Below are 27850 nucleotides of genomic sequence, written 5' to 3' on the forward strand. Positions count from 1 at the left end.
GCTTCGTGTAAAATACGGGAAAAACCGGAACACTTTTGTGAAAAAGTCGGGACGGCCAGAAAAACATAAAATACGGGACGTATGGTCACCCCATGTATACCTGCTAAAGTACTTCGTCAGTACTGTATAGCAACTCCCAGCAATGAGGAAGGACCCCCGGATGTTTGTCCCTTTGCGGTTTCGTATAGCTTATGAGTTCTGCTGAGAAGCCGAACTCATAGGGGGCGCCCCGATTATCGTAAGGGGCCGTTGTGAATACCGTTGTTTCTTGATGAAAATACAAAAGGTTAATAAATTATTTCAAGTCTTTGAAATCATTTTAATAAAATGGAGTATGATAACAAATTGCGTGCTAGGAGTTTTGACGTTGGTAGGCGATTTCACTTGGCCTGGCACCTCCATAAATCACTCAGAAATGGCGGAAAACTCATTTCATACGAGAAAAACAGGAGCCAAAAAAGGGGGGAGTCCGTCATTAGCAGCTCCAGAGGAAAGAAAAATAAAAAAAAATGTATCTTGATTTTGTACAAACCGCCAATTTGGCATCGGGTTGAATTATTCTTAGAGTCTATCCCAAGACAGCTGCGAAGAGAAAAGGGAGTGCGATTTCTCCCCGTTCTGTCTTTTTATACAGTGTGACTATAAATATCGGAACAGTCCCGGGCTTCTTGCCAATCTAACAAAAAAAAAAGAGGCCTAGTGTGGCTGAGAACAGGTCTGTTCTTTTGAAAACTATCTAATGAATGTTCTCTAGTTCGGGTGAGACTCCGCATTGGGCTGATCATATCAAAAATAATCATCGAATTTCCTATTATCTGCGCGAAATACGGGACTCGATATGAATATCGAAGGTGAGTTGGCAAATTACAGTCGTAAAGTGACGAAAAATATACATACCTATTTCTCTAGTTGTAATTTTAGATCTTATTTTAAGTGAATTTAAAAATTTGGCGACGTAAAAATTCAATTCTAAAAATATCATAATTATCTACATATGCGATTTCTTCACAGGTTCTGTTTTAACTATTTAGATATAATTTGGAATTATTAATTAAAATTGTTCATTGAACCATGCGTTCGATAAAAAATAACACGCGTTAGTCCTAAAAAAACTTATTTGGCACTTATCCAAAACAAAAATTTATTCCGTGTGTTTTACTTCAAATCATACATATGTAACACATATTTATTCAGTAAATATTTTCGTTTCGATTTTTTTTTTCATATAAGTTGAATGTTTGTGATTCCATGTCACTTTTTTTTTAGGACACATTAATTGAAAATTTGATTATTTGCATGATTTTCCGTCAGTTTTTCCACGACGCATTACACAAAAATTGCATTATTTGTGTGATTTGTGTGCTTTTCCAAAAAGTCAATTCTAAAAATATCATAATAAATGCCATTCTTCCCCAAGTCATGTTTTAACTGTAGAATATCATTTTGGAGCTTATTAATTAAAATGGTTTATTAACCCTTTGCACTCGCGGACTAATCAGCAACTCGAAGCGTTTCGTAGCGCTTTTGGTGAATTTCTTACCTCTAACTTAATATGATTACACACACCAATTAACACATAAAACTTTTATATTTTAATATTTAATGTATCTTTACATCTTTACGAAGATAATTTCTTAAACATTAATTAGTCTTTGTAATTTTGCTTTGTATGATATTTCATGTAACAATTGCCGAGATGCATGCCCGGCTTTTCGGGAGGAGGCTCTGTGATGGCGCTCTATGGGGTGTGTGCAGTTGGCGTGATATGGGACCCCTGATAGTCTAGATACGACTCTGACAGGTGACAGGTACATAAGCATCCTGTCTGATCACCTGCACCCATTCATGTCCATTGTGCATTCCGACGGACTTGGACAATTTCAGCAGGACAATGCGACACCTCACACGTCCAGAATTGCTACAAAGTGACTCCAGGAACACTCTTCTGACTTTAGACACTTCCGCTGGCCACCAAAATCCCCAGACATGAACATTATTGAACATATCTGGGATGCCTTGTAACGTGCTGTTCAGAAGAGATCTCCACCCCCTCTTACTCCTACGGATTTATGGACAACCCTGCAGGATTCATGGTGTCAATTACCTCCAGCACTACTTCAGACATTAGTCGAGTCCATGCCACGTCGTGTTGCGGCACTTCTGCGGGCTCGAGGGGTCCCTACACGATATTAGGCAGGTTTATCAGTTTTTTTGGCTCTTCAGTGTAGTTATAACCGCGCATCGAATTTCCACACCAAACAAAGTGGTGAGCGAGAGTCACCTCTCGAGTTGCGGCATTAAATCATGTGGTGAGCGAGAGTCACCTCTCGAGTTGCGGCATTAAATCATGTGGTGAGCAAGAGTCACCTCTCGAGTTGCGGCATTAAATCATGTGGTGAGCAAGAGTCACCTCTCGAGTTGCGGCATTAAATCATGTGGTGAGCAAGAGTCACCTCTCGAGTGCAGAGGGTTAAACCATGTGTTCGATAAAAATAACACGCGTTAGGCCGGGATTACACTGTAAAAGTTTGATAAAAGATATTTTATAAAACTTGAAGAAAAAATAAGTCGACGCACACATAACGCATTCGCTGGAATGTTTTTTTTTATAACGGATACGCTTATTGGTTGCATTTTCCACGTTTTGTAAAAGAACTTTAATAAAACTTTTGTAGTGTAAGGCCTGAATTGCACTATAAAAGTTTTGCAAAAGCTCTTTGATAAATATTGGTTGAATTTTTTTCCCAGTTTTATAAAAGATCTTTTATCAAAATTTTATAGTGTAATCCCGGCCTAATCCTCCTCCTAACCGGAATATGGCCCGCTGCTCTGTCTCAACGAAGAGGTATCAGCAATTATAGTGTAATCACGGCCTAAGGTGTCATACGACGTACAAGATCATTCGAAAAGATTTCATTATTTGTGTGATTTCATGTCAGTTTTTCCAAGCCGCGTCATACGAAAATTTGATTACTTGTATGATTCCGAGTAAGTTTTTTGAGGACGCAAACATTTCATTATTTTTTAAATTCCGGGTCAGTTCTTTTTGTGGACACATCACATAAAAATATTATTATTTTTGTGATTTCGTGTCAGTTTTGCCAAGACACGCAATACAAAAATGTGACTATTTCTGTGATTTCAAGTCAATTTCACCGGGATATATATTCAAAAGCTTGATCGTTTGTGTGATTTCGTGCCGGTTTTTTAGGGCACATTAGGACACATATTATGATCTGATTATATTATATATTATGAGTATCCGTGTGATTCCGTGTTAGTTTTTCCGAGACATGTCATAAAAAAATTTGATCATTTGTGTGATTCCGCGTCAGTTTTCTCCGGGACATATCGTACAAAAATTTGATTATTTGCATGCTTACGTATCAGTCGTATCAGTTTTTTCAGGACACGTCACAAAAATTTGGTTAACTGTATTATACATTATAGCCCAGTTCACATGTGCAAGATTGGGGGTCGCTTTGGTGATAATTACCGGCGTGACAACTTTTTTCCCCTCGTAGGGAAAAAAAAGGTGGGAGAGAGAGAAGCTCATCAAAAAAAGCCCATCATTCGACATCGACCTTCTCTCCCATAATCCTTTGCACCGCGAAAACTACTGTAAGCTACACCGTCAGCCATCTTGAATCAACCCTTCCGTTCAACCCACGTAACCAGTGACGACTTCCGGAAAGAAGAGGGGGATTACCGGCATAAACTAAATGTCGTGTGAATGGTTTGTAGCGAAAATCCCCGTTACCGGGAACTTCCCGGGATGTTTTATTGCACATGTGAACGGGGCTTATGATTCTTTATCAGTTTTTTTTCCGGGACACGTCATACAAAAATTTTACTGTTTGAGTGTGATTTCACGTCAGTTTTTCTATAACACATCATACAAAAATTTGATTATTTCTGATATTCCGTGTCAGATTTTCCAGAGCATTCAAGGAGCCCATGGGCCCCTGGTCTACTTTCTGTCGCAAAAGTCATTGTTATTTTCAGTTTCAGTGGCACTTCTCGAACTTCAGGCCGCAGCCCATGATTCTATACATATAGGTGAACATCAGGGCTAGACAAATTGCAAAAAAAATCCAGGTGCCAAAAAAAAAACCTTTACATGACCTAAAGAAAAAGGTCCAAAATAATTCTTCTTTTGACTTTTTGCGGGCATAGCGACCCTCTTTCATGTTGGCAGATATGCTGCTATAAATTCCAAATATTTTGCTCTGCTCTCAGCCTGCAATTTAGTTAAGTACACAAAGAAAATTTTAGGCGCCAATACTAATTTTTAGCCGCCATGGCGACCCGATATCTGGGATTTGTCCAGCCCTGGTTTACGTGTTGCTTTTTTTTTTTTTTCAAATAATGTTTCTGTAAAAGTTTATATACCATGTGTGAACAATTTCATTACAGAGTACGTAAATCACTTGAATGAATCAAAGAAAATCAAGGGCCACCCTGTTCAGGTAATATGCTCCAGCGGCGAAGACCACCTGTTCGAGCTGGACATAGACGCTCTCGAATCCGTGCTGCTGCAGGAACATGTCCGAGATCGGAAGGTCGTCGTCGTGTCCATCGCCGGCGCATTTCGCAAGGGCAAGTCTTTCCTTCTGGATTTCTGTCTCAGGTTCCTCAATGTTAAGGTAATATCTTTCCTAATTTTCTTTCTCTTTTCACAAGTTTAATGCTCTCCTGGAAGGGAAAAGGGGGTCTGTGTTTCTCACATGGGCAAAAGGGCACCTTGCCCAGGGCTCACAAATTTCGGGGCCCGTTTGGATGCCGAAATTGGAATCTTCTTCCGATATTTTAATTTTGTACAAAAATATTAACAAAAATTTTAATTTTGGATCTCCTTGAGGGGAGCCTCCAGCCCATGCCCACTCTACCTCTGCATCAAAGAATGCTATGAATAAAGGGCGCCAAGACAGTGCCGTCTTGGGTGCAAAGGGGCTTCATGAAAATGAGATGTGATTGAAATTTCCAAGTGCAAGCACATAAATTGAAAAGCACAAATATATAGTCACTCAGGGAGTCCGTAATGTTCTTAAGACAGCCCTGCTCCAAGCCGACATACCACTTTCGAATTTAGAAGACGGATGGCAGAACTTCTCAAACGCATAACACATATGTGTTGGATTCGCATACACAGCACAAATGCACGCTCCAATTCATTACAAAATTTCTCAGAGGAATATGAACATGGAGGGGAGGGGGAAGTGCACGTGCTGTTTGGTAGCGTCTGAACAGGAGTTTCCCGATACTCAAGGTGTCCATGGGCACCCTCGTGCCCGCCAGGTTCACATTGGCGCTTGAGAATGACTGTGAAGCTAATATTTCATGGTCATAAAAAAAGCCATTTAGCAATAAATATGGACAACAGTGTCCGTTGCTCAGTGTAAAAAAAAAATGCAAGTGTGCGCCGCCCAGGCCATGGTCCCCACATCCTGTAGCGGGGCTCCTAGGCTGGGATCTTTTGCGGGTTCCTTTCACGGTCAGACTTTTCACGGGCCCCTTCTGTAGTTAATTTATAGCTTGAAAAAGCAAAAAATGATGAGAACTGTCCCGGGCTCCGAGGCTAGAGCCCTGTCAGCCCCCCCCCTTTGTGGGGGCCATGGCCCAGGTACACTAAAGGTTACTACAGGACGGAGCTGTCAAGGCTAGAAAACCAATTATCTACCCAAGCCCTCAACTGGATAGTCTTTCAGCCGGGTAAGCATGCATTACGCCTCCTTTATGTAATTTTGAATAACTGGTTAGAAGAACAATTTAGCGCCAGCTCTGGTCATCTGGTCAAGCACCCGGGACACCAGAATTAGCTTTCATCATCCTTCTTGGCTTGCGGGAGCCGGGGGGAGGGGTTGTCAAAACCGTAGGCCAGATGGTTCAATGCCTCAATGTTAGAGATTCTCTATAACTGGACAGAATTTTAAGCTATTGCTTTGTTAAGAAGTCAAAATGTAATCAAAATATTTTTATCCCCTTTTGTGGCCCTAAAATTGCACTGCGCACCCTTTACACTGCCTAAGTCAATCCCTGCCTTCAACTCTGGCGTGGATCTATGAGGGAGGGGTGGTCACGAAGCGAAATGCGCTTTTCATCAAATTTTCTTAACTTCTATAAGATAATATTGCATTCAGTCAATCCGTTTAAAATTTCCTGTATCAGCGTTTTTGATTAAATAACAGAATTCAGGAAAACTTCAACTAAAAAACGGGAGAAACCGGGCCATTTTTTTTCAAAAAAGTCGGGATGGAGAAACAAATGGAAAAACCGATCATTTCGGAAAATACGGAATATATGGTTTACAATAACATATACAAATACAAAACAATAAATAACATATACAAAATGTGGAATATATGGTCACGTTATTCACACAGCGACTAATTATTAGCAATTTGCGAAATCCCCCTCCCAACAGAGAGCTCCAGATCCGCCCCTGCTTCAGTTCTGGGGGGGGGGGGTTCTCTTAAGCTGATGTCGTTATGCCCGCGTAATAGACCCTCCTCCCGACGTCTTTTAGAGGGCCTATAGACCTTAGGCTACGTAAAGACTACGGGCGCGGTAGCCCAGGTCGATAAGATACTCGCCTAAAGCACCAAAGGATCTTTAGAGGTGTCGCGAGTTCGATACCCGGTTCGTCCAGAGTTAGAAAACTTTCCTGACATAGGAGTACAACAGGAACGGCGACGTGACCGCAGAAAAAATTGCTACCGCAACGACTCCCCCATCGAGGGGTTAGCGCACCAACCACTCGATGAGTATGAAAAAGAAGCCTGCCGTTCGTAATCGGCAATAAATTGTAGGTCCTGGTCTAATTAGCCCTCGCGTGCAGAAAATGACCGTGGTGCGACAAAAATGATCAAACGTAAAGACCACGTCAAAGACTATAAGAGGAAAAAATGCGTGGGGGAAAAAAACTAAGTGGGGAAAAAACGCGCGTGAGCGTGATTCCAACCAGTTTAAAATTTGATTTTTTTCTCTTGAATTTAGTAAAAGTTGCAGAGGATAACTGAACATTTAATGCCTACTACAGCCATGTACTATGCTACTACATACGTGGTCCCCACAAGGGTGGGACTGGGACTGCCAGCATGGCTCCCACAAGGGTGGGGCTGACTCCAGCCCTGGGGGCCCGGCACGATTCTCATCAGTTTTAGTTTTTTTTTACGCTATAAATTCATCATAAAGAGGCCCGTGAAAGCCTGGTCTGGGGGCCCTGCAAAAGATCCCAGCCTAGGGGCCCTGTGCCCGAGTGGCATGGTGGTAAGATGCTCGTCTACCATCGTGAAGGTTGTTGTCAGGGTCCCGGGTTCGAACCCAAGGAAGGATATAGATACAATATTTTCCCAAAACGAACTCGATGCGACCACCGATAGGCAGCACCTTCACTTCCAACCCATCTCACTAATGGCAGTAAATTGCAATATAGCGATATGGCCAGAGTTGGTGTTTGTTGAAGTAGCCTAGGGGCCTTGCTCCACAATGTGGGGCTCATGGCTGGCAGGGCTCCAGCCCGCGGGACAAATTTTATTATTTTTTTCACACACTAAATTCATTACAGAAGGGTCCGTGAAAGATATCAGCCAAGGGGGCCCCTTCTCTAAGATGTGTGGGGGGGGGGGTCATGACTACATGCCTTATTATTTGTTTCAGGAGGGCTTTGATTGGCTGGGAGAAGAAGATGAACCGCTCAGTGGATTTTCGTGGAGGGGTGGTGCAGAGCGAGACACGACAGGAATACTCCTGTGGAGCGAACCTTTCTTGGTGCCCTTGAAGAACGGAGAAGAGGTTCGTTTTTGATTTGTCGATTGTCAACCAACAAGTATGTTTATGTGTCTCTAATGGCGCTCAAAGTAGCCATTGAATAATTCTTGAAACGCGAACTCTTCAGATGTACCAGAATTCATTTGCCTTTATAGGTAGTTGTGCTGCTGATGGATACCCAAGGAGCTTTCGACAGCAAATCTACGGTCAAAGATTGTGCGACTGTTTTCGCTCTCAGCACGATGACCAGTTCTGTGCAGGTGAGTTGCAATTCATTTTCTTACTTTTTTGGTTCCGGATTTACGCTTTGATTGATGAGAATGACTCATTTTGATCACAATGTTTATGGCGAATCTTTGGTAGAAAAAGGTTAACATTATACTGTGTAAATTTGATCTGGACTCCTCCACGAAGCTGGGGCGGAAGAGATTCCGGTAATGGGATGAGTGGTGTACGGCTGCAATACATTCATTCTCAATTTAATCTCAAACAGGAAACAATTTCAACTCTGGAATTTTTCTCTCATTAATTCTGAATTTTAATGAATTCTGAAATTTTTGTCTTTAATTGTCATTGGTAAGTATATGTGGATATTTTTTAACTTTCCCGTATAGTCTGTGGTGATGGTACGAATCTTTGGATGCCGTTTCATCCCCCCTCCCCCAGGAATAGATTAAATCGGGGCTAAGGAGCCCTGAAATCATTTTCGCTCCACCCCCCGCCCCCCCCCCCCATCTGATAAAGGTGGCCTGCTATAAATCACTGTTTTTTTGTGGGATAGGTTAGATCAATGTTTCTTAACCTTTTTCAGCTCATGGCCCCTATGGAACACACTTTTTTCTTGTGGCCCCCTGTCCTATCCAGGCCCCCCCCCTCCTACCATTTACCCAAGATTGAGATACTTTCTATTTTTCTTATTATATGAATGAAATTTTAATAAATCAGATCAATCTGTGGAATCCTGGCTAGGCACGGATTCAAATGGTTGATTATCATCTCTCCCAGGAGTCAAATTATATGGTAAAAACGGTCTATGTGAAATACGGGACGATTCAACGAACCTGCACGATAAATCGACCCTCCGAACACATCAACCGTTGCTCTGGTGGCCAGGGCCGTCTTAAGAGTATCAAGGGCCCCCGGGCCAATTGATTTTTCTGAGGTCCTACCAAACAACTTCTCGAAAATTTCAACCAGATCTCATTTTTGTGAGGCCCCTCTTCACTTGAGGCCCCCCGGGCCGGGCCTGGGTGGGCCCATGCCTTAAGACGGCACTGCTGGTGGCCCTCCACACTCAGCTGGAAGTAACAGCTTACATATGAAAATAATAGTACCAGATCCCATATAGTGCAGCCCCCCTCCTCCATTATAGACATGAAGAGCCCACATAAACCCAAGGGTTAAGACGCCCCTGGTTCTATGGACGGAAATGATGAATTCTGAAAGTAGTAATATTTTTCACTTTTAAAGCTTTTCTCTTCACAGCTCTCTATGACTCCCTTCACCACCTGTCGTGGATTACCTCTCTTCTGATTTTCTCCCGTGCCCCCCCCCCTAGGCGGTATTAGACTCGGAAGTCTGGGGGGGGGCACGGTCATTATTTCAGGGGGGCACGATGAAGATGCCAATTCATATATGCATATATACATTAGATCAGTCAACTTCGCCTTTGACGCTGGGGGGGGGGGCAATGCCACCCACGCCACTCCGTATCTCCGCCCATGCCCCCCCCCCCCAGAATATCCTAGGACCACAAGGGGGCCATATGGCCCCAGGTTGAGAACCACTGGGCTAGATAAGTCAAACGTTGTGCGCTTCATGTGCTGTTTCCTAGATGGAAGCACAAGCGCACATATTTTGAGTCGCTCTTTGGTTACTTTTGAGAAGGATTTTGTCAGGAAGTTTTTTGAGGATCTGGCAACACTGCATTATTGACAAAATATGTCAAGGAAAATCAGATTATTCGAAAGAAGAGGCGCGAAAGCACGGCTCGCTGTTGACAGGTTGTTTGGGCACCATAATGGCGTTTCAAGTCTCGGTTGAAGCCATGAAGAAACTCACGTCACAAACTTGCGTGTAATGTTTTTCTATAATATGTTATAATTTTAGCATTGTTATTAAGTGTTATAACCAGTGCCGTCTCGACGTATGGGACCACCCGGCAACTCAAGAAAAAGGGGGGGGGGCGGGCTCAGAAAAATGAGAACGAATGGAAATTTCCGAGAATTTTCCAGGTAGAGTCTCAGAAAAACCAACTGGCCCGCGGGGGCCAAATGATGCTCTTAAGACGGCCCTGGTTATAACTATTTTCTGTGAGTATTAGTACCTATAGATGGTTTTATGCAAATATTCTTAGATATCAGAGCGAATGTACGGTGTGAAAAATCTCTGCATGCAGTATAAAAATTTTCTGAAAAATGGGGCCACATCAGGGCCGTCTTAAAGGCATCGTGGGCACCCGGGCCAAGTGATTTTTCTGAGGCCCTACCTGACCAATTTTAAAAAATTTCAATCAGTTCTTGTTTTTGTGAGGCCCCTTCTTTTCTGGGGGGATGCCCCTGGGCTGTGTGTTAGGATGGCACTGGGCCACATTTGCCAAAGTGGCATCTGCTATTTATCATAGCACCATTAAAACGGCCTTGGGATAATTTACTGAACAATCAGGCAATCTCCTCCTTCAGTTGAGAAACAAAATGAGCGAAACAACACTCAGTGCCTGTTAATAATTAAATACTTAAATACCCGCCTTTGAAAAGCACCAGTTTAATAATGCATACACATTACAAGTAGATAGATTGCCAGATCTGTTTTGGTTGGAAAACTGTTGTTGGTATAGCAGCGCCATCTGTTGTAAACATGTAAGGAAAGAATAGGGAACAGCTTCGGTATTACGGACACACCAAATTTTTTGCTGTCACCCTGAAGTTTCACTCTTCACAGGCATCCCTATTGTGAATGTGTAACGTGAAAACAAAAAAATGAGGTGGTGATGAAAACCTCTTTCACTTTGCAGTGGGGCTATAATGCTGTTGAGATGCAGTAGGGACACACTTTTTTTTAGATAAATATTTTTTTTAAAAATTTCAAGTTCCGTAGAACGGCCTCATTATCATCAACGGTTCCGCGAGGAACTTTATGTAGGAAACCCCTGCTCTAGGCCATTCACAACACTTGAACACTCTCTAGGCTACTAATATGCTTCCACACTCAAGGCCACACTTTTGGTTGCTCACTAACTTTGCCCTTGCTTGTTAGGTCTCTCTTTTGGTCATTCACATGCTTGTACGCTCTGGGTCACTCTTTTTATTGTTCGCTGAACTGGTCCCCCTCTCTTTCTGTGAGTCACTGTTTTTGGCCAATCATATGCTTGACACACTCTAGGTCATTTTTTTCCTGTTTACTGACTCTGTCATTTGTTCTCTAGGCAGAGGTGGATTTATCCTTTTGCCTCCTATTTCAATCTAATTTTCTTTACCCACTTGGAAAATATTGGTCTAATCTTTGCAAGCCATAAACACCTTGTTGGGGTTTTTTTCTGCAACTTTCTATGAACAAGTTTTCAATGATGTTAGGTATTTAGCACAGTTATTTTAATTACCCCCAAGGGTCGATAAGATACTCGCATAAAGTACCAAAGGATGTTTAGAGGTGTCGCGAGTTCGATACTCGGTTCGTCCTTGTCAGAAAACTTTCCTGACACAGGGGTACAACAAAAAATTGCTACTGCAGGGAGTCCCCCATTGAGGGGTTAGCGCACCAACCTGTTGAGTATAAAAAACAAGCCTGCCGTTCGGAATTGCCAATAAATTGTAAGTTTACGGTCTAATTAGCCCCAGGGTGCAGAAAATGACTGTGGTGCGACAAAAATGAATAAATTAACCCCTAATTTTGTAAATGAATTTATCAAAAATTACCTAGGGTAACTTGTAATCTTAGGTTATGATAATGAAGGCCCTACACAGGACTGCAACTAGGAGGGGAAGGTGTCTAATGTCCCAGGTGCTGGACCAATAAGAAGCACCAAGTTCTAATTTGTTTGAAATTATGAGGAGGTGCCTAAGATATAAATTTTTGCTTCTAGTGGTGGTTCTGGTCTTCAAGGGTGTGAAGGGAATAAAAACTAAAAAAAAAATAAAAGGCTTCAATGAAATATTTTATGCATGTCACGTGTTGTTGAAACACCGAAATCTGATTTCGTGTTGGTGTGTGTGTGTTTACTAAATTAAAGCCAGAGGACATATAATGATTTTTGGATTCAAGTCATCATATCCACCAGCATAGAAAATAAGTTCCAGAAAAGTTACTTTGAGCCGTTTAAAAAAAAAAATGTTATGATCCTAAGAAATTTTGTTAACACCTAAAATCTTCACAGATTTTTCTACTTGTGATATAAGTGTAGTAACATCTAACTGAGATGCAGTAGTGATCATTCACTGATAAAAGATTTTAGTACATTTATAGCGATTATAATGTGTATTATATAATGACATTGACAAGTGAAATATGTATTTTCGAATTGTTTCAGGTCTATAACTTATCTCAAAATATACAAGAAAATGATCTGCAGCATTTACAGGTATTAAACTTTTCCCCCATATTATTGACATTTCAATTAACATCACTGTATTGTTTTTTTTTTCATTTAAATTTTGCTTTGCATGAGTTTTAAAAATACGCAATTTATTTCACTTTGTATTTTAAGTTTTGTAATTTGGCTATGCTATATAAGTTTATTATATATATATAATGTTAGATTATAATTTCTGAGATTTCATAATTACAGTCAAACCTCATTTAAGGCAGATGTAGATCTGAGAAGTGGGGCTTGATTGTCCCTCTCAAAAACCGAATTTGTTTATGGGGATGTATATGGGGAAAATTTGTCTGTCCTGCAAAATCCAGGATGATCCAATGCTCCTACAGAACAAATCGCTTCTCTGACATATCACTCCATTTATAGTTGAAGATGTCTGCCTCTGATCAATTTGCAGCTGAAGATTAAGCAAACAAAGCCTGCCTTGGCTTCGTTTGAAGCTAAAGATGCCTGCTTTCACTGCATTTGCAGCAGAAGATGTCTGTCTTCACTCTATTTGCATTGGTATTGGTGTCCAAAATTTTCCATGTGTGTTTGCTAAACTAAAGAAGCCAGAGAACATACAATGATTTTGGATTCAAGCCATCGTATCTACTAGCATAGAAAAGAGTGATTAAGTTCCAGAGTTATTTTGAGCCATTTGAAAAAAAAAAAGTGTTATGATTCTAAGAAATTTTGCTAACACTTAAAATTTTCACAAATTTTTCTACTTTTGATATAAGTATTGTAACATCTTTGATTTTTCTTGCTAACCAACAAAATCATGTGGGGTGTACATGATGAAAGTTTCCTTATTCTGAGCTATCTACGACCATGTATCTATTCATCAGAAAATTATGAAACTTTAGGTATGTTCTAATGAACATTTCATTATTTTCGAGGAAGACATGAACCCTTTCCATGTTGGTTGGAAACTAATTCAGAAACTAACGCTGCTGAGATTTTTTGATTCCTGCAATGGACCCTTATCTCTAAATTAACTGTGATGACTTCAGATGAATCTCCCCTTTCGTTGATTGATTAACGTTCTATCACATATACCACATATATATGTATAAAGCTATTTCATGAAATATAATCAAGAAAAATATCTAATTCGACTTTTTGTTATTTAGTTATTCACAGAATATGGAAGGCTGGCCTTGGAAGACACTAGAGAACGACCATTTCAGGTAGATAACTAATTAAATTCGAAGGAATTTCTTGAGTTTTATCAGTGATGTAGTAGTGTCCGTGGGATGCAAATTGCATAAAATTCTTCATTTTTGCTGTTAAAAATATATATAATTCTTTTTTCTTGCAACTTTATATCATTGGGTAACTGATCATTAATCTTCTCAGCAGCACTGACGAGATATCTCACCTTACTTGATGCTTTGTATTTAGCAATTATGAGATACCTCACTTCCTTTTAAAACCCTCTTTTGGCAGTGATGAGCCCAGATACTGGGTTGTGTTTTTTTTCCCTCTTCAAAGCATGTTTTCCATCCCCAACCTGTTAGATCAACTGCTAGTGGGCAGAGCCAGCTTCTGTTCTCATTTTGATAACAGAAAAGGGAGAGACTGTGTTCAAAGTGTGTGTATAAAATAGTATACTTTGCTAGGAATATGCGTGCAGTATTCATAATAGAAAAAAGTAGAGTATTTCTCTTTCCCTTGTTTTTTTTAATTACAGTAACACGCCCTCCGAACGAACACTCCTCAGGTGCGGTCACCTCTCTTTTACGGCCAAATAATAACTTCCCAGTGTATAATAAAAGTATGCATTTCAAACCCCTGATTAACGGTTACCTCTTTTGCAGATGAATTTTTTTTGTCCCACCAGTATCTACAAAGCAGGTTTTACTGTATTATTACTCTCAGAGTTGGAGGGGGGGAAAGCACCAGAACCTGTTCATCATGAGTTTGGGCCCTGGGAAAGCATAAATTTCAGGGGGCGCCCCCCCCCCCTATATATAATGCTCTTTGATGTTATATTGTCTGAGTTATGAATATCTGTTCTGCAGGTGCTGCCATCTGTCTTCCATGTTCAGAAGTGAAAATTGCATGACATCATGCAAAAAAATTATGTACAATTGTAATCAAAATAAATTCTTATGTGAAAACTTTGGCATTAGCTTACTCGGCTCTTTCGTGATGGTATTAAATTTTGCATTTGAAAATTCAACAAGATGAGAAACTAAAAAATATGCAGAACAAACTCATAATTTTTGACTTTAAAAATAAACATTATGAAAATATAAATAGACAATACATAAAGATGGACCCATTTTGTCCCAACTAGTGCATATTTTAGTGAAAAGACGCAATTAGATATTATTTGTGAATCAAAATTATTAACAATTATAATACATCTTTACACTTAATGAAAAAGCGTGAATTGCTGTCAGGTATTTATTTGATAAGATGGAGTATCAAATTTGTGTGTGGGTCAAAACAGTCAATCAAATTGGTTTTTTTCTTGCCTTCATTGCTACAGTCTCTAATTAGATCGTCATATTGTAAATTTGAAGAGTAGTTTCACTTTCAAATGAAAGTTCCACAAGTTTGTCTGGACCCAGTATGGTGCTTGGGGAAGACTTCAGTCTTTTCAAGAGGGAAAAACTTTGCTCACTTGAACAATTGCTTATGGCAGGGGTTCTCAAACTTTTTTCACCCATGGTGCCCCTTTTCCCCTATTCAATGCTTATGCGCAAGTTTCGCTGGCTTTCCAGAGCTGTTTAACAAATAATATTTTCAAAAAACCTTTGTCAGGGGCGCCGTTTGAGCCACACAGTTTGAGAACCCCTGGCTTATGGGAATAGTCAAAACATTTTTAGAGCAGTCTCAATATTTGGGAACGTTACTCAGGGTTATGCAACTTTTGTAAAATTTCACTAGGGTTTTCCCATTTCCTCTTTAATTGGCAAAAATGGCTGAAATTCATCAGCAAAATCATCACCCAAATTAGTATTATGACATTACTGGAACACTTGGGCTTTGTGAAAGACTTCATCTGTTTTGCAATTTAAGAAAGAAAAATTTTCCAAAACACATTGATATTGTTACTTTTCTAGCTGTCAGTTACAATATCAATGCATCACATAATACAAAATGGCATGATGCTCTAAAATTGTCTCTAGGAGAAAGATCTACAGAAGCAGTATCCCCATCTTCAAGGAACCTTCTGGTTCTAGGTGTTTTTTTGTGGTATCATACATTGCATTAGGAATTGGAGATGGGACGAATATTCAGTTGGTGTTTGGTCTATTCAGCCCTTTTGCCAAATATTCGGTTCCCCCGAATATCTATGTAAGTCTAAGCACGACAAACTAATTAAAAAAATTATATTAATAACAATTTTTTGCATAAATTGAACATTTGCTGATTATATTTTATTGTGTTGTGTGTGTATCCTTTTGTGTGCAAGAGGTTATGTCAGGGTACATTTCTAGGATAAGCAAAATATGAAACTGAAAATAGAATTCTATTGCAATAATCTGGAAGTGAGCATGAACAAATGATTCTTTTGTTACACAAGTTCACTAACTGAAGGATGTACATAGACAAGAAATGTATTGAACTACTGAAAGGAGCAAAGAACATCTAGAGCTGAAAAATAAGTTACAAATTTTATGATGCATTAATACTTGAGAGTAAATGATGGTTGACATTTTCTTAATTAGATGTGAAATTGCAACATGAGTGTTGGAAAAAAAAATTGATTCTGTAAGTACAGTGATATCTCGGCTAACGAACACTTCAGCATTCAAATTTTTTGTCTAATGAAGATTGTTTTGTGATTTTTCTGTCTCTGCTGATGAATACGGATTCAGCTAACGAACGTTTTTGATGATATGAATGCACACACTAACATAAAATAGCTGTGAGCTGAATTTTCACACAAAACATCAGAATCACTGTCACTAGAGCCCGATTAACTCATGTCCACCCCGGAATCTTTTTTCAGATGTACCTTCTTTTTCTGAAATTCTTTGAACCATTTGAGATAAAATTAAAGATTCAGCCAAAATAGAAAATGCATTTAAAAAAAGGAGTGGGGAAGCCCTTGTTTTTATAGTGTGCTCTTTCAGTGCATTACTCTTAGCATGAAACTGAACAGTGAGGATATGAGAAATGATCTGACCAAATCGCAAATGGATGGGGAGAACTATAAGAACTCGATTCTGGAACGAATTATCTTCAGTAGCCGAGGTATCACTGTATCTATATAATCTATAAAAATCTTTCAGTTACCAGTTTTTTAATATTTAAATAATAAATTGCATAATTAAAATTAAACATTGATCATTAAATTACAGGTGATTTTATTTTCAATTAAAAACTGAAATTTTATTCATAATTTTGATTGATTTTAAGGAAATTGATATTCTGCTGTCAAATATTCGGTATTTGGCCAAATCACTATTTGTCCCATCCCAATTAGGAATGAGTGACCTCGCTACTTCATCAAACATATTAAAATGCTTTCTGTTTTCTATTAAAACTAAAATATAAAAGGCAAAAATTTTTCAGACCCCTAAAAATTAGTGCCCCATTTGCCCATGCGATAAACAGGCCCTGGGGAGCACTATCATCTGCATGAAATCAGGAGTCTTCTTGAAAAAAAGATGTGATATTGGAGGATTTATAGAGGGTTTGGCGATTTCCACAGTTATAACGTGGATCAAGGAAATTTTGGAATTGTGGAAAAGGTTAAGGTATTTCATCAAACTCAATATTAGAATTTATTGGTTTATATTGAATATAAACCTATATTCAAACTGAATATAGGTTTATTCAGGGTTATTAAATATGTAATTAACGTAACCAAGCAATCCAATTATGTATTATATACTTCAAAATATTCCAGATGCAATATTGCACAAAGAAAAAATGCATTACAAACATCTGAAGGTCACCTGCTGTCAGATATCATACATTGTCATCTCATATACTTGTTTTGTTTATGTCCATTCTGTATACAAGGTAGAAACTTGGGGAGGTCCAGCTGGTATGATAAGACCTGCATCAGACCAGGTGAGGGATGGGAGGTCTGTCAAATTCACTCTTTGTTCATTAAAAGTTACATGAAGAGGGCTGTTGCTGTAGGCGACAGAGCACATTTTTGTTTATTGTTGCAACCCCGGCTGTATAAATATATTTTGTTACATTTCTCAGTGAAATATATATCCATCATAAAATGATTCATTATTATTTGTTCGGCTTTAATTCTTTTTTAGAAATTGGTGTTTCTCGTTAGAGATTGGAGCTATCCGTATGAAGCTGATTATGGAGTGAAAGGTGGAAAGAAAATATTAGAAAGGAGACTAGAAGTAATCTATTTTTAAGTATTATTATTAGAACAAAGTATGCTCAAATTCTATGATTATTCTATGATTACGAAAGTGCTAATTGAGATAGATTGTTTTCTGATACTTACCTGTGTATCACACGTATTTAATTATTTTTTTGTGATAGTAAATTAAATAGTTTTTGCCATAACTCGTATTTCAATCCCCTCTTGTATTTCAATAGTTATCTCACAGACAGCATCCAGAGCTTCAACAGTTACGAAAGCATATTCGCTCTTGTTTTGCTGACATCTCATGTTTTCTACTTCCTCATCCTGGTTTGAAAGTTGCCACAAATCCTCATTTTGATGGGAGATTATCAGGTACGCATTTATTATTATTTTTTTCAAATAAGCTTGGTCGAGTAGAGCTGTGTTATATGATTGTGTCATGGAATTTGTAGGTTGTTTTTTTGTTGCACAAGTAAATTATTTTATTTCAGTATTTTTATTTTATTGTACTTTTCAAGTATATAAATATTGAAAATTCTAAAACAAATGTAATTGTCAGATTTTAAGATCACTGTATTTTATGGTTTCAATGATATTACTAATCAATGTGTTAGTAGTACAAGGAATGAAAACTTTTATACAGAATCAAACCAAAACATATTATTTGCTTAATAAATACTAATTTAGGTAGCATATATTTCATTTCCACAATAGCTGCATTGAAGACAAAATGTATATCATAGTTGAACAAGAGACTAGAGGTATCAGGTTCCAATTGAAATTTTTTTTATGGAGAGCTTTGTTTTGAGAAACAGGATCAGAGGAAACCTTCTGCTTAGTTGTCAAATTTTAAATAATTGATGAATACATTTTGCATTACTTTTTACATGTTAACAGCATGTATTTAGCTTTCAACGTGAAATTTTATTCTCGTATCAAGATAATGTATTTTTCCTCATTTTCAGTCCTTTTCCCTCCATCCTTCCCTGAGAGGTCTCAATTCATTAGTTCAGAATCACCTTTTTCAAATTATTTTCCTCCTTTGTTTTTTCTAAGAAGTTTCAAATAGTTCTTTAGCCTTTGCTAGAAGAACGAGAACCACAGTGGATTGAATAAAATAAATTGTAAAACATTTTGGCTTTAATTTTAAAGCGTTAAATTAAAACTCATGTAACATATGATTTGTTTTACAGATATTGAGGGCAATTTTAGAGATTGCTTAAGGATTCTAGTTCCTCTTTTGCTGTCATCCGAAAATCTTATACTAAAAGAAGTTAATGGGAAAAAGATCACATGTCGAGAGTTGGTGGAATATTTCAAGGTTTGCTTTTGCAAGTAGAGATCAATATCATCTTTTTTTAAAAATCAGTTTTTTTTTTCAATACCGCATCTTGTCTTTTTTTCTTAACTACTCACAAGTTTTTTTTATCTTATTATTTTGCTTTCCTATATTCTTGGAAAAAAAAATATTGTTGTAGAAGTTCTCTTGCAACTATATGTGGAAACTTCTACAACTTCTTGATGAGGCACCAAAGTTTGGTGATGACTGTCTTGAAATATTGAATCGATGTTAACAGCATTTTTGGTTTTTAACAGCAAGTATAACCATTCCATTTTAAAAAGAATAGCTTTGACACCATAAATATGTTATTGTTTTAAGTTTTTAAAATTTTACTGATCTGCATCATAACTCCCACAGTGGGAATCACTAAACCTTCTAAAAATTGCTACTTGTTTTCAAGAATATTTTTTCCTATCTTGTGCAGTGATAAATGCCCCCCCCCCTCCCCTCTCCGAAATCGGGAATTATAATAATAAATACTCTATTTTCCATCACTTATTCTGTATGCACATTCCCATTCCTACACTACTCTGGAAAGATGGGGGAAAAAACAGCCACTCTCTTATGTTATCTAACTTTGAACAAAAGCTGACTGCACCCATTGGCAGTTGATTGATGGTTGGGGGGGGGGGAGAAGAAAACATGTTATCAGGCAAAGCTCTCTGTACAGAGCTAGCTGGAATCTGGATTGGCGTGATCAGAGGGTTTTAAGAAGACAAGATATATCTGGATTGCCACTGTAAGAATTGAAAGCCTGAAACATGGCATAACAGCCCGAAAAATACGGATACTCTTATTAACAAAATTTTGTTGTAAAATCATCAAATTTTGCTGTGATGTGGGTCATCAAAATCATATTTGCCCCCTCCCCACAAAAATTATAGTTTAAACCTTTGGGTTTTACCACTTGGGGGGGTTACCCATTTCATGGCCCCCACATCCTAGAGTAGGGCCCCTAGGCTGTAAGATCAGTTGTGGCCCAGGCTCTGTCCCATTAAGGATATAAGCCTTTTACCCTGAGGGGTTGGACCACGCTGGAGAGATATCGGGGCCCCTAGGCTGGAACATTTTGCGTGCCCCCAGACCAGACTTTTCACGGGCCCTTCAATAGCGAATTTATATCATGAAAAAACAAAAAATTATGAGAATCATCTCCTGAGCCCCAGATATGGAGCCCTGTCAGCCCCACCCTTGCAGGGGCCATGAACAATTGATTCATATACAAACACTATCAATTCGTTAGGAATTCCCCAGACGAGTCTGTAGAGGTGTACGTGCAATTACATAGTAGTAGCACAGTCTGGCCATGAACAATTGATTCATATACAAACACTATCAATTCGTTAGGAATTCCCCAGACGAGTCTGTAGAGGTGTACGTGCAATTACATAGTAGTAGCACAGTCTGGCCATGAACAATTGATTCATATACAAACACTATCAATTCGTTAGGAATTCCCCAGACGAGTCTGTAGAGGTGTACGTGCAATTACATAGTAGTAGCACATAGAAATGTCTTGCTCACTGTGACAAGACTTCATATTTTCCCATAACTGAAAAAAAGCTGATAGTTGTTCACCATCAAAAGATATTGAACTTAAAATTAAATTTCAAATTTAGTTTCTTTCCCTGGACAATAATTGATTGGAACAATCTCCCATCAGACATTATTGATTGTACAACAGTTTTGGGTTTCATTTGAAACATCAACCGTCTCTTCTGTCAAATTTCACCACCGCATTCCCTTGCAGAGCCTTAGCTAGCCATTCCTGTGCCTTATGCAAAAGAATTTGAATTTAGGCCTCTTCTGGCCCATTTTTGGGCCCCCCTTCCAAGTGGGGCCTGTGCGGGTGCACCTGCCCAGTTCTCTTGTATAGGCCTCATTCAAACAATATTGAAATAAATCTGGAGGTGTTTAGTCATAAAAACACATGTTTAAACACAGAACCAAGAGCCAGCATATTTTTCTTGAATGAATAATCATATGTCACTGTCACTGATGATTTGTTTTACCTCAGCGAGTAGTATAACTACCAACTACGGGAATTGATTAGAATTTTAATTGGTTAATCAAAAATTGTAATAAATTAATAGTTATTAATCAAATTTTAATAGAATATTTTCAAACTTCATTAACTTATTAGTTACCTTTTTTATTAATTGATGCTACAAAAATATTTTCATTCATTTCACTCACCTATTTGCTATATTAAAAAAAATCACAAAACTTGTTATGTATTTTGATACGCTATGGGTGTTGTCTTCGGAGGATAAAAAATAGCATGCTGACCGAGGGTCCCACTTGGATTGATTACCAAAAATTTTAGATTTGGTATCCCCCATGCTGGAAACTTTGATTCAAATATTTTTAAATATAGTCACTTATCTGAAATTTTTGTGGTGTAATTTTGTTTTTGTATATCTAGGAAAATAATTTAAGGCATCTCAAATTATGTTTTGTGAAAATCAGTTTCGTCAAATAAATCAAGTGAATTTATAAACTTTTAATGAAAATTTTAATCAAATTGATCCAGTATATCAACTCAACTAAAGTTTTTAACTGTGTTTAACTGATCCGATTAATTGGACCACCCTAATACTAACTGATAAGTTGATCTCAGGTAATTGAATCTAATTATCTTAATTTTCTACCTGTAATCCACAAATGAAAATTTTGCTACTTTGAAGAAAAAAAAACTTGACACACTTGACTTAACACATGCTTGAGAAATTACCTAATTTGAAGAAAAGTCCTGTTGTGAATCTGCACTTGCATATAATTCTCTAATGAAGTATTGTAACATGGAAGTTCCACATCATGAACATAATGTGCGTTATAAAAATACTATTAACTTCTGCATTTTCAAATTTAGATTTATACAAAATATAACAAACAAATACAATGAAGATTTACTCAAAATCCAAAACAAATCCACTAATTCTTCATTTAAATTAATTAATTTATTTTATTCTTCATTATCAAGGGATATAGATTGCACTGCTTAATGTTAATTTTTGCTGTACAAACAGCATTAAAAAAAATTTTTTTTTGCTACTTTTTTCTGGCAACTCTCACCAAATCATGTACTTTTGCATTTATTTAATGCATAGAAATATGCATTAAATAAATGCAAATTTCTATGCATCTGTCCACCTTTTGAAAAGTATGCTTGCCATAGGGCATAAGTTTGTGCTTTTTCTAATTGTTGTTTGTTTTGTTTTGACTTTATTTTTAATGTGGTAATTTTTCAATACTACTATCAAGAAGCTTTTTAGTACAGTAAAACCTCTCCTTTATGAACGCCAACGGGACAAAAATTTTTTTGTCAGTAAAAGAGGGGTGAAGGAGACCACATCTGAGGGGTGACCATTAAGAGAGGTTTAACTATCTTGGAATTATCATTCCGGTAGTGATCTGTATCACCACTAATAAAATATCAAAGAGTAGAAAGTTGGTTGTTTTTTTTGTTACTTCTAATCACTCCCGTAAAAGTTATCTTAGAAAAATTATTCTTTGTGGATTATTTTTTAAAACAATTATCTTATTCCAAACTCTCAGGAAAAAAAATTGACAGATAATATGTAATGGTTTATAATCCACACTAAGTTCAGAGGATTTTTTTAACACATGATCTGCAGATAATAATTACAGTTTTTGTTAATTTAATATATAAATTCAGTATGCTAACTCTTCAGCCACATTATTATGATACATCTCATGTCATTATTTGAGAAGAGTATAAAACAAGAAAAAATTAATATATTTTTTAATAGTTTATATTGACTTTATGATAATAGAAATTTGAAACTTCAGTACTCTCAGTTTTCTTCTTTCTAATGTTCTAAGTTATTTTTTTCCCTCTCTCCATCTTTACAGGCATATGTGAAAATCTTTGAAGGAGGAGAACTTCCAGAACCAAAAACCATGCTTGTGGTGAGTTACGTGCAAAATTATTCTTTTTTTTTCTCATCTTTTAATATCATACTGAAGGAAAGTGCTTTATTTTTAATAATACAATGCCAAAGCTTTATATTATCAGATGTCATTTTGGAAACCAGTTCTGTTCTATCTGCTGGTTTGAGTTGCAAATGTTTCTTTGTTTGAATACTTGGGAGCTGGGACTGGATGTTGTTGCCCTAATAAAATCTTAAAAATGCCCTGAAAATTATTTAATGCCCAAAAAAAAAAAGACCAAAAATACCATAAAAATAACTAAACACAGTTCTTGAAAAGTTGATTATGTTTGAAAGTGGAAAGAAAAACAATTTGATAGCATCAAAATCATGTAAAGTTTTTGTTAATGTTCAGATTTTATCAAAAATTACCAGTAGAGTTTTTATGATGTACAAGTTATAATTCATGAGTCAGTTAGGAATGCTGGCGTACTGTGTGTGTGGGTCAGGTAGCGTTTTCTTGCTGTAAAAAATAAATCCCCGCCTGAGAAAATCCTGTGTATAGTTAGGAAGCCAGTAAACCATAATTTTTTTTCTATTTTCCAAAAAATTCATTCACATTTTTTCATATGTGCCCTACACCAAAGCTGAATGTTTTGCATTGAACCATCAGCTGACTAAAAATGTTCTGCAATAAAAATCGCCTTAATGTATTTTTCTACACATAAAAGTTCTTTTCTTAAGAGTCTTCCTGAAATTGTTCTGCAGCAACACTGATACGTCACAGTTTTTGCATGTTCTTCTTTGAGGATTGCTCAATGCAATTAGTACTTGTATTAATTTTTCAATCCTCCTCATTGTCAAAAAAATTAAAAAAGGGAAAAAATATCCTGAAAATTTTAAAAAATGCCCTGAAAGAAAAAAAGATGCAAAGACATGCAAATTTTACCAGTATCTGGCCTTGCTTATGAGAGATGCAAAACTAGAGATGAAAAATGAAGGATTTTAACAATACTTTTTTTTTTGCTTTTCTTTGCAAAAGAAAAATTGTGCATGATCTATTCCTTTGTGATCATGTTATTATGCTAATGATTTTTGTTTTAAGTTCACATCATTCATAATTTATCCATCCTGCAAGAACAAATAATAAGTATAATTATATTTTGATATGTTAAAAGAAAATAAACGTATTGCAGGGCATATTTAGGTGTATAAATACCAAAAACATTCAAGCATGACATTTTTGAAATTATTACATTGTTCAAATTCAACCGGTGTTTTTTACATATGCAATTATATAAGAGTGTTCCCACACTTTAGCCTGAATATTAAAATGTGCCTGAATTTATTGCTCTGTTTCTAAATTAATTTATTATCTCAGGCTACTGCTGAAGCGAACAACTTATCTGCTGTGACAAGTGCTAAAGAACATTATACGTCAGCAATGGAAAGAGTTAGTTCTGTTTTCTTTATTTTAAAATTGATTATCATGCTTGCTTTTTGATGCTGGAAAGTGATCGCAATGTACTACAAAAAATGTATTTTTATTGGAATTTATCATATTTATTTTAAAAATCGATACAGCTTTGTGAAGAAAAACTCTTGTTAGAATACTTTACCCATTAAAAAAAATTTTATTACATAAATAATCAGAGTTTTTAAACTTTTTTAAGTGCTGGGTTCTGTCAAATTTTTTATTCGTATCACTTGTACAGCCAATTCCTTTGTATAGCCAAAATTTGTATCCTGTTTTCTGGACACTTCTCAAATGTTATTTTTGGTTCATTTTTTTCATCTCTCTTTCTCAGCAGTTCCCAAATACTTTTGGTCATGGACCCCCTCCATTTAAAGCAGCAGAAACTACAATCATCTTTCAACAAGAATGTTCTAGAATAATGTAGAATCCAGTACTAGCAAATGTGATGAATAAGATACAAATTTATATGTATTTTTTCAGCTTGGGATTAATTTGTTGTATAATTATACAAATGGGCTGTGGTGGATCCCTTAGGGTCCAGGCACCCCCAATCGAGAAACACTGCTATATATCATTCTCTCCCTCCTATGCCACAAACATGAATGTGCAAGTGGGTCCATCTTTATGGATTCATTAGATGGATTTATATTTAGATGGATATTTTTCGATTACTTATTTTGTTGTCTAAGTTTAGCCAGAAACATGAATGTGTATTCTTATCGAAGCAAATGTTACAAAACATTTTTTAAGAAAATGACATCTTGTAGAGCAGCGGTTCTCAACCGGTGCTCCTTGTGCACCACCCTTCAGGGGCTCCGCGACGACTCGAGGAAAATAAAATGAATCAGTAAATTTGATAGATAAGTAAGTAAGAGAGGCCTACAAGATTCTGCCATAAAAATTATGTACATAAAAGAGTTCCTCGAGTCAAACAGGGCTCCGCCATAGAAATTATATACTGAAAATTGCTCCGCGAGTCAAAAAAAGGTTGAGAACCGCTGTCATAGAGTAATATGGGCAGATTAAACATTCAAATGTCATTTCTCAAGTTTTTAAAATTGGTACATTTATGTCAACTGTTACTAAAATTTTAAAGGGCGTGAGTATATTATATATTCCAGTATTGTTCTTTCACAGCTTTGCGGAGGTGATAGACCATATATCAGACCCAATCATTTGGATCTTCATCATAATCATCTAAAGAATGAAGCGGTACTTCTGTTCAACTGTACGCGCAAGATGGGTGGTGAAGAATTTTCAAAGCAGTATTTGGAAAAACTCAAAGAAGTGAGTGAAAACTCCCATGAGTTCTGAACAATTTAATTTATCGGATCATAGTTAAAGTTATTCATTTTTATTTTTGTGTCTTAAAATAATATAACTTGTGTTTTTTTAAATATAAATGATCCTTAGACATAATTTTTTCTATCTTTTTTTCTGATTTTCAATTGAAGTTTTTGGATTCAGTTCTTCATGAGAAGTTAATTTGAATCAAAAGAGAAATATCTTCGATTGTTGAGATGTCACCTGTATTTATAAAAGCATCGCACATATATGAATTGAGATTTTTGTTTTTGAATGGAAAATTTTTTATTGTATGTGAAAATTCTCTACCTTTATACTTCTCAGAAATATTTTAATTCATTGTTAAAATCGCTATTTTCATTCAAATGTCTTCATCAAGTAATCATCAATATGGGGACGTCTTTGTCTTTATGTACTGTCTTTGAGTTTTAGGAATATTAGAGATAAAATATACGTTGGAGCCAGGTGGCACTCAGACTATATCACCTTACGGCAATATCGGCCACTGCCCTTATGGAGATTGGTATCTACCTTTACCTTTATAACCTTGGTGCCTACCTTACCTTAAAGGGTACAATACCTTTCATTCGAGAAATATTAAAATAACAAGTAATCATCAAAACTATGTATGAAGTTGATCCATTACCAATATAAACATTTGTATAAAGAATCATTAAAAGGACATTAATTATCTAATGGTGTAATGATATAAGTCACTCAATAGTGTACTCAAAAAGGTCTCTCCGCATTCTCCCAAAGTGGTCCTATTTTCTGGGGCTTATTTAGTCTTAGATTGGAGTATGCGTTCGGTTTTAGAGACCATATTTACAGAGGGACATTGACTTAATTGAGGGGGTACAGAGAGCCATGTACTCAAGCCATGTGTGCTGTTGATGACACACTGGGGTTAAGCAGAGATTAGATTTTTTGAAATATTTTCATTGGAAGAGTATAAGTGTCGCGGATAGGATCAAAGGGTTTAAAAATTTCAATGGGATGAATAAAATGGACCATGAGTTATTAATACATTGCCAATCAACTGCTTCGACAAAAGGACACCAGTATCGATTGGTAAGGGGCAATTCTCTAGGTTGTGGTGTCACAGGGAGTTTTTCTCTAATAGGGTTGTTGATAAATGGAATAGCTTGCCTCTGGGGATCATGAATTCTAACATGACTGACACGTTTAAAAAAAATATAAACATATTGGGATAAAATCTAGAAGCTATCCATACTTCGATGAAGCAACCAGAATATTTTGTGGGCAGTATGTGCATTTATATTTTACCATAATTATTGGTTTTTATTGCTCTTATTGGGTTGCTGTATCTTTTTTTTTCTCTTTGGATATATTCGACAATCATATTTTTATGGGAACTTTTTTTTCGCCATCCGATTGGGCATTTTGTCTGTTGTGGCCTTCGTATTTGCATATAAAAACCATCCATGATAGTAGAGCATATTGTCATGCTGGTTGAATTACAAATTTCTTCCAAAAATCTAATTAAAGAGGGTATAAACAACACTTTGTCAGGGTCGGGTAAAAACACTTTGTAGAAATTTTTTTTTTGATAATGAGGTAGGGGTGCCATCTTGTAGCATTCAAAGTGTACTATCCCCACGTGCATTCATTTTTGGGAAAAACGACTCTAAAGCCATAAAAAAAAGGGGAGAAAGTTTTGGTACACTGGAGAAAAACCACTTTATTCCACGCATTCAAATTCGTTTTTCTCAAAATCTAATTTTTTTTTGTAAAGTGGTTTTACTCCCGGGCCCAGAGGTGGATTTAACGATGAGTGCACCCCAAAAAATCCTAACTTTGCACTTTTTTCTAACTTAAGGGGCCCAATATTTTCTTCTGTTTTCTGTGTCCATGGCCTCAACCGACTTGAATCTGCCGCTGACAGAACCCTTTACTTTGAAATCATATATATGAATTTTGAGTGATTGTTGGTAGCCAAAAAATAATAGTAGATTGTTAGTAGTAAAAAAATAATTGTAGTCAGTTTAGTTGATAAATATAATACTTAACCATACATGCACCTCGTACTCATTCCCCTTCAGAATTTCTAACAAATCGGTGTGTAAAATATGCAATAGTACATCTGAATTTGTTATCATTATGTCATGGAATCATCAAATTGTGGGACATGGAATTACAAGACACTTGTGACATTACTGATCCC

The 27850-nt window shown here is 36.9% G+C and overlaps 1 protein-coding gene across 1 annotated transcript in view; it reads left to right on the plus strand.

Annotated features, from left to right (window-relative positions):
- Window positions 1-570: 570 nt before the first annotated feature.
- Window positions 571-27850, plus strand: part of LOC149075066 (atlastin-2-like) — a 30710-nt gene continuing 3430 nt past the window's right edge. Inside the window, exons 1-12 of the mRNA XM_089245618.1 lie at window positions 571-851; window positions 4417-4646; window positions 7660-7794; window positions 7926-8030; window positions 12296-12346; window positions 13480-13536; window positions 17587-17679; window positions 17882-18020; window positions 18842-18969; window positions 22867-22923; window positions 24265-24336; window positions 25498-25647. Of these exons, the coding sequence (XP_089101744.1) occupies window positions 839-851; window positions 4417-4646; window positions 7660-7794; window positions 7926-8030; window positions 12296-12346; window positions 13480-13536; window positions 17587-17679; window positions 17882-18020; window positions 18842-18969; window positions 22867-22923; window positions 24265-24336; window positions 25498-25647 (1230 nt within the window). The 5' untranslated portion in view covers window positions 571-838. The remainder of the gene's footprint in view (window positions 852-4416; window positions 4647-7659; window positions 7795-7925; window positions 8031-12295; window positions 12347-13479; window positions 13537-17586; window positions 17680-17881; window positions 18021-18841; window positions 18970-22866; window positions 22924-24264; window positions 24337-25497; window positions 25648-27850) is intronic.

The sequence above is a fragment of the Pholcus phalangioides genome, unplaced genomic scaffold (genome assembly GCF_987345545.1).
Source record: "Pholcus phalangioides strain wild (caught in Gottingen) unplaced genomic scaffold, Ppha-v1.0 ptg000016l_1, whole genome shotgun sequence".
NCBI lineage: Eukaryota > Metazoa > Arthropoda > Arachnida > Araneae > Pholcidae > Pholcus > Pholcus phalangioides.